The following is a 16257-nucleotide window of genomic DNA, read 5'->3' as shown; positions in this document are numbered from 1 at the left end:
TGCAGTGTCGGTGCCCCCCCCGGCTAACAGAGCATGCCGTGGGATGGTGTGTGCCTGCCAGAAGGCATCGCCGTAAGGCAAGTGGGAGATTAAACGCGTGCAGCTGACCCCGGCCCCAAAAGCACGTGCACAATGGCGCACAGCCATTTATTTTTTCCCTCTCCCCCTCCATCTCTTTGCTTTGAGACTTCCCAGTCCCTCAGGCTCCCAGGGCTTCCTCGGTGTACCCAGGGGTGGGGGTAATTAGCCGCACTCCTGACCCTCTGCAATATTAGTTGCCTCAACTGCAGTCCTACCTTTTAAAGGCATTCCTCTTTTCCCACCGCTTTCACGGGAACAGGGGCCATTGAGGAATGGGGACTGCATCCTAAATGCTGCCTAGACTGGGCAGCAAGTACTTTCTCTGCAATAGGGCTCCTTACGAGGGCTTTGCATAGGGTCTATCCCAGAAACAGAATTTCAGAGAATAGGCTGGCTCTCACATTTGGCGGTAGCTGCTTTTGCAGGGAGGCTTTCTCTAAGCAAGGCTATAACCTGCTGATAAGGGAATCTCTTAGGAAAGGGACCAAAACGGTTTCCGTCATCACGGATTCTCACTCTTTTCCTATTTCCCTGTCAGCTATCTCTTGTTTAAACAAAGCCCTGTTACAGCCCAGACGCTTCAAGCAAGCCTACTTACAATGCAAGCTTCTAAATGGGAAAGGAACTTGAAAGCAAACTTCTCAGCAAACTTCTCCAGGTTTTCTCTTCTTAGAGCCAAGCAGCTGTACAATTCTGCATCTGAAAATTCACACCCTAATTTTACAGCTCTTATCTTTTTGCACTTCAGCCACACAGGTCTGTTTATTGGCTTGATTGGACTTTGAGCTCTTCAGAGCGTGGAGTGTCTTCCTGCCTTTTAGCACTAAGGGCTGTTAACTAAAATAAAATCTTCTCTGTAAGCCCTCCTAATTATGCCTTACAGTATCTGTTCCTTCCCTACGGCAGTGAGACAGACAAATACCAATGCTGGTGGCTGCGCAGGGTTTGCTTTCCTCATGCTTTCATCCAAGCTCACACACGGCATCTACAGCAGAGCTAAGAAGTTGCATTCCTGAGCTGTATTTCTTTTCCCTTAAGATAACCCCTCTCTGACCTAGGCTGGCTGCTGTATTTGCACTACATCAATGCTGAGGCCCCACAGGCCATCCCTCATGTCCCGTGTGCCCGGGATGGGGTTGGGGCCAAGGGGAGAGGTGCCTTACCGAGCTCGGCGTCAAGCCCATATTCGCTTCAATGTACGTCTCTGTCTTTGGCTCCACCGCAAGTTCAGCTTCCAAGATCTTTTCCACGGGCATGTCCTCGTTAGCGCTACTTGTTGACTCCACCTCATTCTCGTTGCGGTCCTTCCCCCGCTGCCTCTCCTCCTGGACGGCTGGAAGTGGACAGAGAAGGGACAGTGTCACTCCAGGGCTCCCGGCCACGGTGTCACGGGCTGAGCTGGGACCCTGAAGCTCCACGCGTTACTTAGCCGTGAAAACCTAAAGCATCCTCAGAGCTGTAGGATCACACAGACATCTGATGTCTTGTTCTCCAACCCGACCTTTCCACCAGTGTGGTCAGTGGGTCTTGGACAGTCCAAGGGGGTGTGAGGTTTGGGGAAGCCACAGAGCAGCCCTGGCCTGGGAGAGCTGCTCCGGGTGCGCTCCCCTGGGAGCATGGCGAGGGAGCCTCTGCCGGGAAACTCCCCTTTCTGCAGAGGGAGAAGTCCTGGAAGCAGAAAGGTTAAAGACACATGATGAAAAGCAAAGGAAGCTACACGGCGAGTCACTGCGGGAGAAGGAAATGGATGGGTGAGGTGATAGCACAAGGGAATTCCAAAGGAAAGAGAAATACGTCAGTTTAAAGCCTAAGTCCAGACTTGAATCATCTTCTGAGCCTGTTAGTGCTGAATCTCCGTGGAGGTCATGTCATGCACCTAGCTCCCTGGTCCAGCAGTGATGCTAATGGCTGCCACGAGGCTCCGTGGCAGGACGGTGCTACCGTGGGACAGGAGCTGGGAGCAGGGACCTGCTGGCAGGCGCCCGATGCAAAGCACCATCCCGCCTTTGTCTCTGGGCAATTTCTAAACAGACAGGAGAGACCTGTCCCAAAGCCTGTGTGGTAGGAGTAATCTAGCCAGAAGCATGTCACATGCTGATGAGTTAATGTCTGAGCAGTACATAGATGAAAAACACTTGTTAGATGCTAATAACATTATTATTAATGATTTCCCTTTGAAACCAGCACACAGGCTTTCCCTAAACCTGGAAAGTAGCTTTATGCAGACAGGTACACCAGTAACTATCTCATTCTCAATCATCAGGTTACATACCCTAAATCACACGCTCTTCCACACACCGCTGTTTCCCACAGTTCGTTTTAGCCCAGCCTAGCTGAGAACAGCCCAAGCAACAGGAGTTTCCATCACTGGTCATGAGAGACGACTCCCCAGACTTACCCAGCTCTTTGTTAAGGACTGAATGAGGCATTCAGTAATGTAAAAGGCTTGCTACTTATTGACAATTATCCTACCGTTTTACCTCTCTGCTGAATTTGAAGCTGGTTATGTGATGTTAAGAGAAAGCAGCAGGGGCACAGGTATTGTTGTAGCGAAACCAGAGCTGTCTGTAACACAATAAGGCTTTTTAGGCAATCAGTGGGTCCAGCGCTATGCCAAGTGCAAAAATAAAGCCTAGAATATAAAACTTATTTCTTAAAAAACAGGAAATTAAGACACTTGCTAAAAGAGTCCTATATGACGTTGATCCCATTAACCCAGCTCCACCCCAGCACGCGAAGGCCACTGCTCGCCCTCCCCTCCTGCAGCAGCCGCCGGTGCAGCGTCGCCGTTTGCTGCACGTCAAGAGTGTTCAGACTCCTTCCATGTGAAAGCTGTTATGCAAAAAGCAAGAGGTTATTTTTTGCAAACTGCTCTTAAGTTTATGGGCTGCAGAGGCTCCCGAGGCCCACGCAATGTTTTCTGCTTGGTCTGCCAGAGCCAGGTAAGCTGCTGCTGTCAGAGCTCAGATGTGTGTCGCGGCTTTTGTCCATCTGGCTCTCGTCTGGCATGGATTCTTCTCTTCACTTTTTCCGGCCAACATAAAATCCTGCTTACATTTCTCCCCCCACCCATACTCCTGTTTTCTCAATCATCAAAAGGCTAGAAATTTTTGCTTAATGCCAACCCTTCCTCAACAGCACAGATGCACCAAAACTCCTTTGGGCACATTAGAAGAGATAAAACACCTACTAAATGACAGAAAAGCCTAAGAGAAAGGCAAACCCTCAACAAATGGGATCTTATAAAATGACTTAAATGCCAAAGACCTGATGCACAGTCGCAGCAGGTCTCAAGGATAAAGGTACGAAGCGTCATGCCTCGCTCTGAGATCAACAACCTCCACTGTCGGGGCCACTCCACCAGGAAGGGGTGTTAATCCAAAAAACACATCCTCTTGCTCAGCTGCCAGTGACTTCGCTGGACACTGGGATTTGGGGGAAAGAGCTGCAGAGGTCTGGCGAGACAGTGGCTACTTAAAGCCTTAAATCTGCAAATCTCAACCCCATCAAAACCAACAGTCACATTCTTGGGGGTGAAGAATCAGATACACCTGAAGGGTTATAGAAGAGTGAATCCTACAGGTCATCACGACAGCATTTGCTAGTGATTAGGCTGAATCTAGCTGATATAAGCAACAGATGGAAGAGAGAGACGGAAAGGGATTATACATATAAGTAGTTATTTCTATTGATCTGTGCTTTGAGCTGCTACACCAGAAAGTTGGTGCTGCTGCTCGCTGTGGGGCTGGTCAGTGGAACGCTGACTCAGCCCAGCCTGCTTAGCCCCACGCAAAACCCCTGACACTCGCCCCTGCCCAGCTGGCTGCCGGCAGCAATGACACACCAGCCAGAGCAGATGGCGTATTCGCACCGAGTATGTCAGCTCCAAAGATAAACCAAGCCCTTGCCAGGGAAAGCATTACCTGCTCTGCTACCCCCGTGCTTCCAAGACCAGACAGCCCTCTCCAAAGCCAGGATGAGCCTGGTGTCACTCTGTGATCCCCCCTGCAGCTTGGTTGACCTTCATCCATCCCATATCCCTGGCTCTCGGGGCTGCTGGAAAGCAGCGCCTGTTTCCCAACGCTGAGCTCAGAGACACCGTTATCCTCCCTTCCCACTCAGAGGCAGCTTCATGCACAGGTCTTCACCAAGGTGAGCATCTGCAGGACGAGGTGACTGTGCTACGCGAAGTCCAGTTGCCGCTCGCTCAGAGGACTCGCGTTACCCCCTGTTTATGGACCCGACCTGTTCCTCACTTAGAAACGACACAGGACACCTGCCCAACCCTAGTTGTTGGATGTAGCTCTCGGGGATGCCTGTAAGGCAGCGACTCCTCTAGATGTTGACTCAGTTGTAGATGCTATTTTCTCTCCCTACGGGCAGCTCGAGGAACGAAGTGGGAACAGCTTCGTTCTTCATGTGAGCAACAGGTTTGCTCCTGCAACAGCTCTGTGCCTGGCCTTGGGGTACAGTTGGCAGTGCACACATGAACTCCCCTCCAACGGTCATCTTACTGCCACCTCGTTCTTCCAGGTCCTCTTCAGGACCCAGAGGTTGAATTCATTTCACATCTAGTGTCTCCACTTCCCTAGTTTCAGATTCACCCTGAAGCGTCACACAGCTCCAGGGGTGGCAAGCCCAACACATTGTCCTGAAAGGCGCAGGGATTTGCAGACGGCATTCAAGACTCTTGTCATCTATGGGTTCCAAGAAATGGACATCCCCGTGGATGCGGCCATTCTTGCAGCCTCTGCTTCAGAAGCTCAGCAGAACTGAGAGGACATCCAAGGTGCAAAGAGCAGGCAAAAGTGTCTAAGAGCCGCCAGTCATCCAGCTTCTGAACAGAGTCCTCCACGTCTCTGATCTCCGCTGGCATAAGGCCAGTGGTAGATGTCTGCAATTTACTGCAATCAGTCAGTGCTCCTTCTTCGTAGAGATGCTGAGGGACACATCCCCATTTCAGAAAAGAATGGGGACTGTGTTTCATGAGATGTAGGAAAAAATAGCAGGTGGGGTAGGGGGGAGGAAAGAAGGAGCAAGGATTCAAGCAAACCAGCTTTTTTTTTTTAAATCATGCAATATGGGATGTTTGTGTGAAGGAAAATCTTCCGTAGTGGGGAGAACCCTCACCATAAAGACCTAAGACCTTATCTCTGGAGTCCACTCCCCACTCCCGCTGGGGATTAGTCAAATAAACCATGGTGGAAATGACAAAAATACATTTTTAAAAAGGATTTGGTTTGGGACCTGGGTTTCTTTGTGGCTTTGTTTTTTATTTATCTTTTTAAAAAGAAAAATACAAATGTGGTAGCTGCATGGCAGCTTGTCTGGTAATATTGAAATGGGAATACCTTGTTCTTCTTGGTTTCCCAGAAGTCTTGTGGGTCGGGATGGATGGTGCTCCATCCCTGTAACACAGTAAAATTTAGAAACAAAGATTATTATATTATTTGGTTCTTGTTTCTGCTGGATTTTTCTCTTTCTTGCATGTAAGTTGTAAACTCACAGGCTAAAGACAAAAAACCAGAGGGGTTCTGCAACTGGCTCCTCCAACCCCAATTCTCCCTTGTGGCACAATCAATATATGTTTAAGAACAAATAAATATTTTCAACTCTGGAGAGACCACAGGATGCTTCTCCCTCCTGTCTCACACGTGATACTTTGCAGGATAGGCAAGGACACGGCATGGCAATTTAGGGGAGCTGGTTCTGCTCCTGGCTCCCTTCTCTTGCTCATCATCGATGCCCCCCTCCACACTGTGCCTTTCTGCTTAGCTCGGTGGGTCAGGAGACATCCAGCTTCTGTTCAAGAGGACCTTGGGAACAGGATTAAACTACAGAATGCCTGTGATAACACAGCACTTGACAGCACGACCTACAAGGACCTTTCCAAACCTCAGTTGGGCTCTCTTGCTCTTACTGCAATAAGATGGTGATAATGAGGTGAAAGGCTGGAGAACACATCGCCGGTGCTGTGGGCTAAGCTGCTGTTCACCAGGAGGAGGGAAGGGCTGGCAAGGGCAAGCCCAGCGCGAACCTCCCGTCTCCCATTGCACTCAATTACTGCCTCAGCAGATGGGCTCTGAACAAACTATGGGGCTTGTCCGGGATGGACGCGGCGAAGCCATCGAGAGGAGCCCATGCCCTTGTCCTTCCACCTCACCGCTCAGGCTGCAGGTGTTAGACGAGATCCACTCTTAGGACCGCGCTGTTCCCAACGATGCTGATTTTTCTGGTCATGAGGATGGCACAGCATTTGATCAATGGTGTGGGTCTGTTCTTCTTAAATGCAGGAGGCGAGCCAAGCATATTGCTTGCTGCAGCCCAGAAAACATTCTCCTGCGAGGCAAAGCAGTCCCAAGCTGTTGTTACACCAGCCCTGTCTGCCACGCCGTGTTTTCAGAGCCGAGCTTCCCCGCGCTCTCCTCTGTGTTGATGGCTGTGCCAATGCTTTTATTTTTCTTCAAGGAACGGTTGAGAGGTTTTCTAGTCTGATTTTCTTAACATTAGGGAAGCATTTAAATCTTGCAATCCACTTGAGGAGAAAAAAACATGTTGTAGTCAAAGAGCTCTGAGACGCAGCCCCACCTCCTCCAGCTATGTCTCAGCCGAGGCAAGGACAGAAGCCTGTGTTTTTCATGGCACCTGATGAAGAGGCTCTCGTGTTATTCTGCTTGATTTGGCCTGTACTTGCCTAAGGCCAGTTGCTGTCACTTTTCATCTCGAGCTTCTCCAGCCCATCTGCACTTCCCCAGGCCACAGTACAGCAAGATACGGAGCCCCATGTGTCAAGACCACGTCTTGGTGACCTCTCTCTCTTTAAGAACCAAAATGTCTCGTCCCGTGGGTTGCAGATGAGCCTCAGCTGCCCGGGTCCAAGGGCTGATGTGCAAGAATGCCAGATCCATCCTCTGCCGGTGCGTACATCAACACTGGACACCTTGCCTTTGCAGTGCGAAAGCTGTGGGCGAAGAGAAGATGCACTTTTTGGCTTTGGCTCTCCCGTTCTTCTTAGCACGCTCTGATCCTCTCCCACCTTTTGCCTTTTGCTCCTTGCCCCTCCCTGGCAGACGCAGGGATCCACAAAGCGAACAGGGATGATGATGCTTTCCAGACCGCTCTAACCTGGACGCATTTTGGGGACATGCCCCTGCATCGCCAGGGCACACCACCCTCCTCTTGGAGAGCCCAGGGGCTCTGGTGGCCTCCAAGACCCAAACCTGCTCAGTCTCCTCTGAGCTTACAAGTGGGTGGCTGCTTTATTGATGAAGTGCTGGGTGGAGGGTTATTGGGGATTTCCGTTTCACTATCGGCGGAATTTATTAGGCTTTGCTACCTTTTTATGAAGCTACATCTTAGCGGTGCATCATTGGTATCTTGAAGCGCTTATGCCTGAGGTACCTGTTTACATCGAAAATGCCACGGTAGCTGAGAAAACTAATTCAGACAGTGTTTCTTCTGCTTTGCTTTCGTGTGCCTCCTTTTTTTTCAAAGATGCAGCTTTCTACTACTGCAACCAACCTCAAAAGCTGAGATACAAGAAACAAATGGTGGTTTTTTCCCCAACATTTTCAGCTGAATACTGCATTTTTTTAAGATAGGCAAAATACTGCCGTGATGTTAAAAAAAAGCAACTTCAGTGAAATGGAGTGTTAAAAAGTGGATTGAATCCTTTGCATGCAGTCAATCCACATGGGGAACAGCTCTGGAAAACAAAAGCAGAAATTGCTAGTTCACTTCACTCTCAAAAGCCCGACACTGAGAAGTGTAAGCAAAGAGCAACATTGCTAAAGCAATGAGAGAAAAATCATAAACCAAACCCTTTTCCTCAACCTAAGAGTATCCTTAAAAACAAAAAACAAACCCAGCATCATTTCAGCAGCTGGTTTAAAGAGCAGCACTTTAAAAGGATATAAGAAACAAGCTCATTAAGCAGAAAGACATTTTCCATTCCAAAATTACTACTAAAAATAACTGTGCTCTTGAACTCTGCCCCTTCACTGGGGTATGGCCACTTGCCTGCTTTTACGTTCTCTTGGAGAGCAAGTTGGAGACCTGAACTCCTGCTCTTTCTCCCCAGACTCCTCTTGCTCCTGTTGGTCCCGAGAGATGCTCCAGGAGCCGGGATGGCTCCGGGGAGTGCAGGGGGGCTGCACAGCCATGGCAGGGGGATCAAACACAACTCAACGACTGCTGTGTTAGTGCAGCTGCTGAGCTCCAAGTCACTCCAGGTTAAAACAGAGGGAAACTTCAGTCCCTCTGGACTGTGATTTGTCTGAGCAGCTCCCTGGAGACATGCGGAGGTCTCCGAGCTGCAGGCTAGAGTCGCTCCCTGCAACACTGCAAGTCAAACCCCCCCAGGTTAAATCCCTCAGCTCGACAGCAGTGCAAACGAGAGGGGAAAAACCAACCCACAAACGCAGTGGAAGAGGAAGAATTATCTCAGGCTGTGAAGTTTAATGAAGTCTTGGAGTCAGAGATCAGGCATGCAACCAGACAGAAGATGTCCTGGATCCTCAGAGCACGACTCTGGACCATGTCACAGCAGCTGACGGAGGCAAGCTGCAGCTACGCCGTACGCAGGCCACCACCATTACGGTATCTGCGCCTGGATTTAGGAACGATCTTGGGGGTCAGTTATGCAGCCTGAGCCGCAGTCGCTGGGGGAGGACAGCCTTCTGGTCTCCAGATGGGCTACGAGCCTCCTGGCAGAGATGCATCAACATCCGTTTCACCTGGTCGGCATCAAACGCCACCGTTAGTGCTCCGCAGCGCGCTTGGGCTGCAGGCTTCAGCTCGGCAAGTGGTAGCCCTGTTAACAAACTGGCCAGCCCAGCAGGTCCAACGGAGACTGTCCGGATCATGCAAGGAGCCGCTCACGTCCGGAGGCAGTGCTGGGGGAAGCAGAGGCGGGAGACGGAGCGGGGCTGGGCTGTGCCGGTTCCCAACGTCTGCTCCCTGTGAGCCGTCCAAGGGCGGCCGGCGGGAGCATGAGAAAGGGCTCCTCGCTGGTATTTCCTGCTCGCTGTGCGATCCAGCGGTGTTGCCAGCAATGGTGGGGCCGGGACCTCGTCACACGAGATAGCAACGCGCTGCAACGCGAGGCCGTGGAGTCTGTAGTCTCCGATGACCCCCTTCACCTCTGAAGTTAACCCCAGCTAATGGCATCGCATGCAAGACGCCTTTATCCCAAGACCCTCAGTGTTTACTCCCACCTCTTCACAAGACCTCTGCCTCTCTAACTCAAAGGCAGTTTCTACTTTTTCCCTTTAAAATATAAGGCTGCTGATACACAGACACCTTAGACCCTAATGAGTAACAGATCAAGCAGAGAGTTATACTTCTGGATGCAAACAGCCACCCCCACAATAATAATCCCTGCATTAGTCAAGATCCCTGATGGTAATCTTGATTTTGTTGACTATCCGGTATTTAGTGGGAGACAGAGTACAAAAACCAAAGCCTCACACAGCTGGCAGTAATTCATAGGGGAAAAATGCTCCCGGTTGCTTATTTATTATAGCTGTGATACCTCAAAGTCCACGAGGCTCATTCACCGTGGACACGGCATCAGGATCTATATTAAATGTTTTTAACAGGGAGCAGCAAGAAGAGATGCACGCACTAGAAGGAATCTTTCACTTCTGCAGGCTTTCACCCCTTTAAGCCAAGATCCCCAAGACCTGACTGCAAAAGCAAAGCCTCGTAGTCGTGAAACAAGCCCCCGTCCTTCCAGCAGTAGCCCGCGGCCACCCCCTGCCTCTCGCCTCCGTGGGTACCTGGCCTCATCTGCCCTGGCCAGGCTCCTTCCCGGAGCACGTGGTCAAGGTCCATCCCTCCAGGTCTACCCGTTCACCTGGAGACTCCCCAGGTGTCGGGATCAAACCCTTCCAGAGATCCATCAGCTGGTGCCTTTAGTCCTTTAAGCCAACTTCTTAGCTATGCAAGAGAGCCTTTTCCTTTTACCCTTCCGGCACAGGTTTTTGGGTACGAGCGTGGCCCTCACCCCTCTCCTTCCCAGCATCACTCTGCAGGTCGCAGCACTGCTCACCACCACGCAGGACACCTTCTTCTCTCGCCAGAACTACAGTACTTAGCTTAGAGAGTTTTACTGTACTTCCATGACATACAAATACCTTTGGGCTACAGGAGAGATACTTCCCCAGCAGGAATCTGCTATGCCTTTATGTAGCTATAAATTAGGTCTCCAGAGCAAGATATTTTTTAGGGAAATGAGACCCATTACCCTGGCTCTGTTACTTAAAAGATGCAACAGTTTACACTAGAGGATAAAAAGCCAGCTATGTTGTAAGTGAGTATTCAGGCAAAAGGAATTAGCAATGCAGGATTTAGCCTAAAACTGTTCCCCAAAACAGAGGTGGTGTGGAGTGTCACGTTAAAGGGCAAAGCAATTTGGCAGAAAATAAACCCCCTTGCATTCCAGCTTATCCTCAGATATCAGAGGGGCTGGGGGCGGCTGGGCTTAGGTTCTGAGTGATGCCCAATTCTCTGTGTTACAAGTCTGGTCGCGTTCAATATATGTATTGAACTCTCACGGTTACGGATGCACTCGTAACACCACACACTTTCAGTCTAGTCGCGTTGTATGAACTAGCACGGCCACTCCTAAGGAATTTGGTCACGTTCAATGAGAACTCTCATGGCTAGATTAATGAATAGTGTAGTTTATTAAAGCAACTGATGCACAAGTTCTTTGGACTGCCGGTGAGAGAACTACTGCCCACAAAGCACGTGCACATACCAAGCATATGAGTAATATAGCCTGGCTACAAACGCGTTAAATCAGAAAACAACTCTACAGAGGTTTCTAAATCTCCCGGGGAAACACTTAGTATAGCCAAGTGTTCGAATCTTACCCAAAGGCATCCCTATGAGGGGGAAGAGAAGCTCAGTCCGTCAACTGATCCCAGATGTCAGAGCAGGTCTGCGATAGTACCTTCCCTAACACCCTCCTCTCTTAAGCCTTTTTATACTATTTTTTACTTTACAGGTGGAGCTTGAGTGACTCTAGTCATCTATTTCTTTGTTGTAATTGGTGTAAAAGTTTCTCGCTTTGCTTTTAAAGGTATAGACCAAGAAAAATGCAGAGCGCAAGCTCAGTGGGGGGTGGTCATACCTTGGAGGCGGGTAGCTTTTGGGATGGAGGTGTGTTTTGGTAATATAATGAGATGATAATGAGCAAAGTTCACCCAAGGACAGTATTTTGTCACAAAAGTGACAGACTGTGGGTCCATTCCCAGGTACTCCACTACACACCATTACACACACTGAATAGGGTATTGTATCTTTGTACAGTAGCATTGTCTTTGACCAGGTACGTATCCTAATTATCAGGGTGAGTCTCCATCTCATTGTTCCATAGCACCTTCCAGTTCCCCTCTTATCGCAGAGCCAGGCCACAGTGTCTCCGCTCCGCTCCATGCTCCGTGCAGTTTCTCTTAGGGTCAGCACACCAAGTTCCCCCGGTGTTGCCAACACCTAAGGTTGCCTAGGGAACTTTTGTGGGATGGAACCCTTGCATGACCACCACACTGCACCCTGAGAGTTTCTTCAGTGCTGGAACGTTCCTTAAAATGCGAATAAAGATTTAACTTCTGAGTCACCTCCAGCAATAATTCCACAGGGAGGCAGCGGGACTGGTGTACGGACAAGGACAAGGCTCCTGCCTGGCAAAGTGGACGGGCAGCAGCAGTGAGCTGGGACGGATGCCATGGGAAGGAGATGTTTTACGGACAAATCAGGGGGATATCACACATGAAACTGAAGAGCTGCTCAAAGCCAAAGCTTAGCGAGATCCAACTTCTCACTTTCAGGTCTAGGAAAACATTAGGACATCTCCAAACCTGCCGTGAGACACTGTGAATTTTTAGGTTTGTAACAAGAGAGAGCGTTATTTGGGGACCGGGGGAGTTATTCCAGCTTTCCCTACATGGGGATTTTACCCCAAACATCTACTGACTGCCGATGCACCAGCTTTCTGCCCTTCTCTGACGCTCTCCTCATGCAACGCCAGCATCAGAAGATCAGCCAGCACCGCCTGAGTGCAATTCTAGAGTTACGAAGATCCCATCTGTCACACTTTTAAATAATTGGCTGATCATTATGAATTCATTTGGTATTCATTGTGATAATGTTAATCAAGATGAATTAATAGAGTCCTCATACTGTACGCGCTCCCTGGGGAATTCCACCACCATTTAGAAATTAATTAATGGACCTATAATTTTAGTGGTGCTGCCCACGCAATCACCGTTAACGGTAGGCATGAAGCAGGTACCCGATCACAGGATGTCAGTGCAGGCTACAGCGTTAAAGCATTACTGCTGATGTTCCCTTCGCTACAGACGTTGGCTGAGGTGTTCTAGGGGTCTGAAAGGAAAGTGGGTCTCCAGATGCCGGTGCAAGGCTCCGGAGGCAATGCCAGGGTAATGGGATGCTCCACACCTGCATTCCTCCCCTGAGAAGCAAGTGCTGCTGCTGAACACACAGGAGAATTCTTGGCTTCTTTTTAGTCACCTGAGTCTCCTGGGGCTGGAGATTAGACTTTCCTCCCCCCGTTTCCTCCTCCTGCCAGACATCTCCCATGGGATCCAGCACACTCCGTGGCTCTGCCCACCTGCAAAGCAGCCAGGGCAATGCCAGCCCCCTGCCCACAAAGCACTGCACTGCTCATCTTTAGAGGCATTTTCTGAATGTCTCAATCTCTCCCTTTAAGACTAGAGGTTTTCTCTTTCCCACCAAGCTGGAAATGATGCAAACAGGACAAGAAAGACAGGAGCGAGGAAAGAGCAGAGGATGAGGAGCTGGGAGACCATGAGCTCCCTCCAACCACATGCTCTCTCCGACTCAGTTTCTGCCTACAGCCACACTGCCTCCTGTGCAACCCGTCCTTGCTTGGGCCAGAAAGCTTCGTTTCCGAGCACCGAGGGGTTAAGCTCTGCAGAGCTGGGGAGGTCCCCGGGTGCCCCTGCCTCCCAGCCCGCTGCAATCCCCCCACACCTCAAGCAAAAATGGCTTTGACATTGGAAGACTCTTGTGTGTCGTGGGTCCTTAGGTAACCCCAGCGTGACAGGGTCTGCTCAACACTTGATGCGGCTCTGGCGCTGCCCCATTTAATCAATGCTCCAGACAAGACTAAGTGCTCTTCAAAGAGACCCGGGCTGGAGTGCTACTCCCGCAACCGGAGCGACTCGGCCGAGGGATGGGTTTATCGGCCGGTCAGGGAGGCAAGCGTGGCTCTGAAGATGTAAGGCGAGAAGGCAGCAGAGAAGTGAGCAGCACCGCGGGGTCATTTTCACATCGTGTCTGGTAAAAGCCAGTTCTGCCAGCAGTTTAAAACAGACGCAGTCAGCATTTAAAAAGAGCATTTAGAAGAGGCACTGCCAGGGAGTTTTAGAACCTAAATATAAATTCCAGTAAGGGGAGAGATATCTTTTATGAGACTGAATTTCTTTTTTCCTCCCAATGAGAAAAAAAATCCATTATTGCTACTGTTAGGGAATGCTACTGAGTTAGAGCAGCCAGCGCTCGGCGCTGGTGCCCGAGCAGTGGACTCTGACGAGAAGGATGGTAATTCACTGAGTTTCCCGTCCTGAGCGAGGTGTGCGCTACAAACAGCACGCAGCTGGGACACGCGGAGGAGCCTCTCACCTCCCCGGCAGCACGGTGATTAGTAACCAGCGGATTAAATGTGATCTTTATCTTGCCAATGTCCCCTAATCAGCACCGGTTCTCCAGGATGCGACATCCCAGTGTTGCACAGAGAAAGAAGGGTCAGGCCAGGTGGCAGCATTTGTCACCCGAAATGCACTCAGCCCCGACAGCTTTTGCACCGAAATGCACTCAGCCCCGACAGCTTTTGCACCGAAATGCACTCAGCTCCGACAGCTTTTGCACCTCTGTTTGACGGCGCTCTGCAGGGAAAGGGAAGAGCTCGGTGTATTTGCCAGCGCTGCTCCCAACATGTGGCAGCCAGAGCAAAACCGGGAGTGCAAGTTCCAGGGCAGCAAACGACCTCGCAAGCACTGTTTGCTTTCATTGCCCCCCCCCGCTCCCCGGTGCTGTGCTCGGTGCCCCTGGGCGCTGGCTCATTTACTAAAGTACAACCATCCATCATCCGGGTACCGCTCTGGGACTCACCGCTGTTTTGGAGATGTAAGGGGCCCTGACTGTGGCACAAAAGCAAATCATACGTGAGAGCCACGCACCGTTGTGCCCCATCGCAGGCAGCCCTTGGCGAGGCTCGTGCCGGCTCTGGTGCACGTGGTGCTGCCACGCTGCCGACAGGCAGGAGCCTGCTGGAGCCTCCTAATGAAGGAAAGGTACCTGCAGCACCCATGGGTGCTCGGGCCAGGCTCTCTCTGCCTTACCTTCTCGCTTCATCCCCATCGCAAGACACTTCTGATAGCGGCAGTACTGGCAGCGGTTGCGCTGGCGCTTGTCGATCAAGCAGTCCTTGTTGTCGCGGCAGGTGTAGGTGAGGTCTTTCCGCACCGTGCGCTTGAAGAAGCCTTTGCAGCCCTCGCAGCTGTAAACCCCGTAATGTTTACCTGCGCGGGGATGTGACTCGGGTTAAAAGGACTCATGAGTTTCCTGGGTGCCCCCAGCTCCCCGCTTTGCTCTCCCTCCCCACAAAGACCATCAGCTCTTCCCAGGGCCTCTCCCAGGCGTGTGTGGGGGAAGCAGAGGTTTCTCGGAGCTGTGAGCCAGAGCTAAAGAGCAGTGGCTTCGCCTTGGCTTGACTACCATAAAATCAGGATGCTCTCCATGGGCTACAACCTGCCTTACATCCAGGAAAAGCCCTCGCCATTTCTTAGCCATACATCAGGGGAGAGGCAGCACAGCAGTGAAACAGGGGGTGTCCCCCTGTACCCCCCACGACCCATCCGGACTCCCCACACCAGACACACGACCCAGCCTGCTCCGCACCATGCACCCACCCTCCTCTTCCAGCCCCGGGAGCCCGAGAGGTGCAGGAGGTGTCCCTAAGGACCTCACAAACTAGGCGCCCAGAGCACTTAGGGAGCAGAAAGCTTTTAAAGCAGCAGGAGAATAAAGGGAATTAGCACATTTTTATCTCCCAGGAGTGGAGAGACACCATGTGAAGCACATGTTTTTATCTAGCGCTATGTGACAAGACCACTACGGATCAAAGGACGGGTAGTGAGAGGGACACTCACTAATGCCTTGTCTTCAGACAGGCTGTGCTGCTCAGGGCTGAGGATATACCATCACTGCTAAGCAGAAACCGGGGGTCTCGTGGCTCGGCTCAGAGCCTGCCCCAGACCAGACGGGCTCGGGGAGGCTGGTCAATAAGGGACTTTCCATCCCCTCCTCTGAGGGAACGGGTGGCTCCTCTTCCGACGGAGAGTCCCCGCCTGCGCTCGCTGTGCTGCAGGGAGCCAGGGAGCCATGCGAACCCTCGCCACGCTCTGCTGGGGCACCCACACGCCCCTGCGAGCCCCTCCCGGGGCAGGCACCAGCCTTACCTGAAGATCTGTCCCCGCAGATGGCACATATGTGCTTGGTGAAGGAGGCCATCGTTCCTGAGGGATGTGCTGGCACTTTGAGGACTCCATTGAGCCCCAGGGGTGGCTTAATGTCCTCTGAGCTGCTGACGGGGTTCATGGGCGAGTTGAGCTGTCGAGACAGAAGCACAGCACTCAGCGGGAAGCTGGGGTGTGCGGGGCTGAGCCAGCTCCGCAGCAGGGCTTGCCCATGCACTCAGACACGGGGCAGGAGGGCCAAGCAGGGGACAAGCTTCCAACGGGCACAAACACCCACCCACAAAGCTGAACCAAGAGGAGGATTTGGGCACTTGAAACCAATGGCACAAGAGCTCATCTGCTGCCCTGGCATAAAAGCCGATGGGGCTCTGAGCTGGCGGCAGGATGCCACCAGGTCTCGCTGCCGGCACAGGGGCAGAAGGAGCGGGGACACGGCCAGTCCCCCGTGCATCACCAGGAGCCACACAGGGCTGACACCACCCGCCCCACAAAGGATGCTCCTGCACGATTTAAGGGGAAGGCGAGTTCCTCCTGCGTTGCCAGACCCCTGCCCACAGCACAGCCACGGCACAGCACCCACGGCCAGGCGCTCGCAAGCCGCCCCGGCTTCACGCCACTTTGGGACGCGGAGCAGGGAAGATGATTTGCA

General features: G+C 51.5%; 1 protein-coding gene across 1 annotated transcript in view; it reads right to left on the bottom strand.

Moving 5' to 3' along the window:
- The window catches only part of RXRA (retinoid X receptor alpha), a 114799-nt gene that overhangs the window by 16642 nt on the left and 81900 nt on the right, over positions 1 to 16257 (bottom strand). Inside the window, exons 3-5 of the mRNA XM_059828745.1 lie at positions 15591 to 15741; positions 14472 to 14651; positions 1245 to 1414 (exon numbers count right to left, since the gene is read on the bottom strand). Coding sequence (XP_059684728.1) covers positions 1245 to 1414; positions 14472 to 14651; positions 15591 to 15741 — 501 coding nt within the window. The remainder of the gene's footprint in view (positions 1 to 1244; positions 1415 to 14471; positions 14652 to 15590; positions 15742 to 16257) is intronic.

Source organism: Gavia stellata, chromosome 24 (assembly GCF_030936135.1).
Source record: "Gavia stellata isolate bGavSte3 chromosome 24, bGavSte3.hap2, whole genome shotgun sequence".
In the NCBI taxonomy this organism is placed as follows: Eukaryota; Metazoa; Chordata; class Aves; order Gaviiformes; family Gaviidae; genus Gavia; species Gavia stellata.
This window is presented reverse-complemented; position numbering and strand designations above follow the sequence as displayed.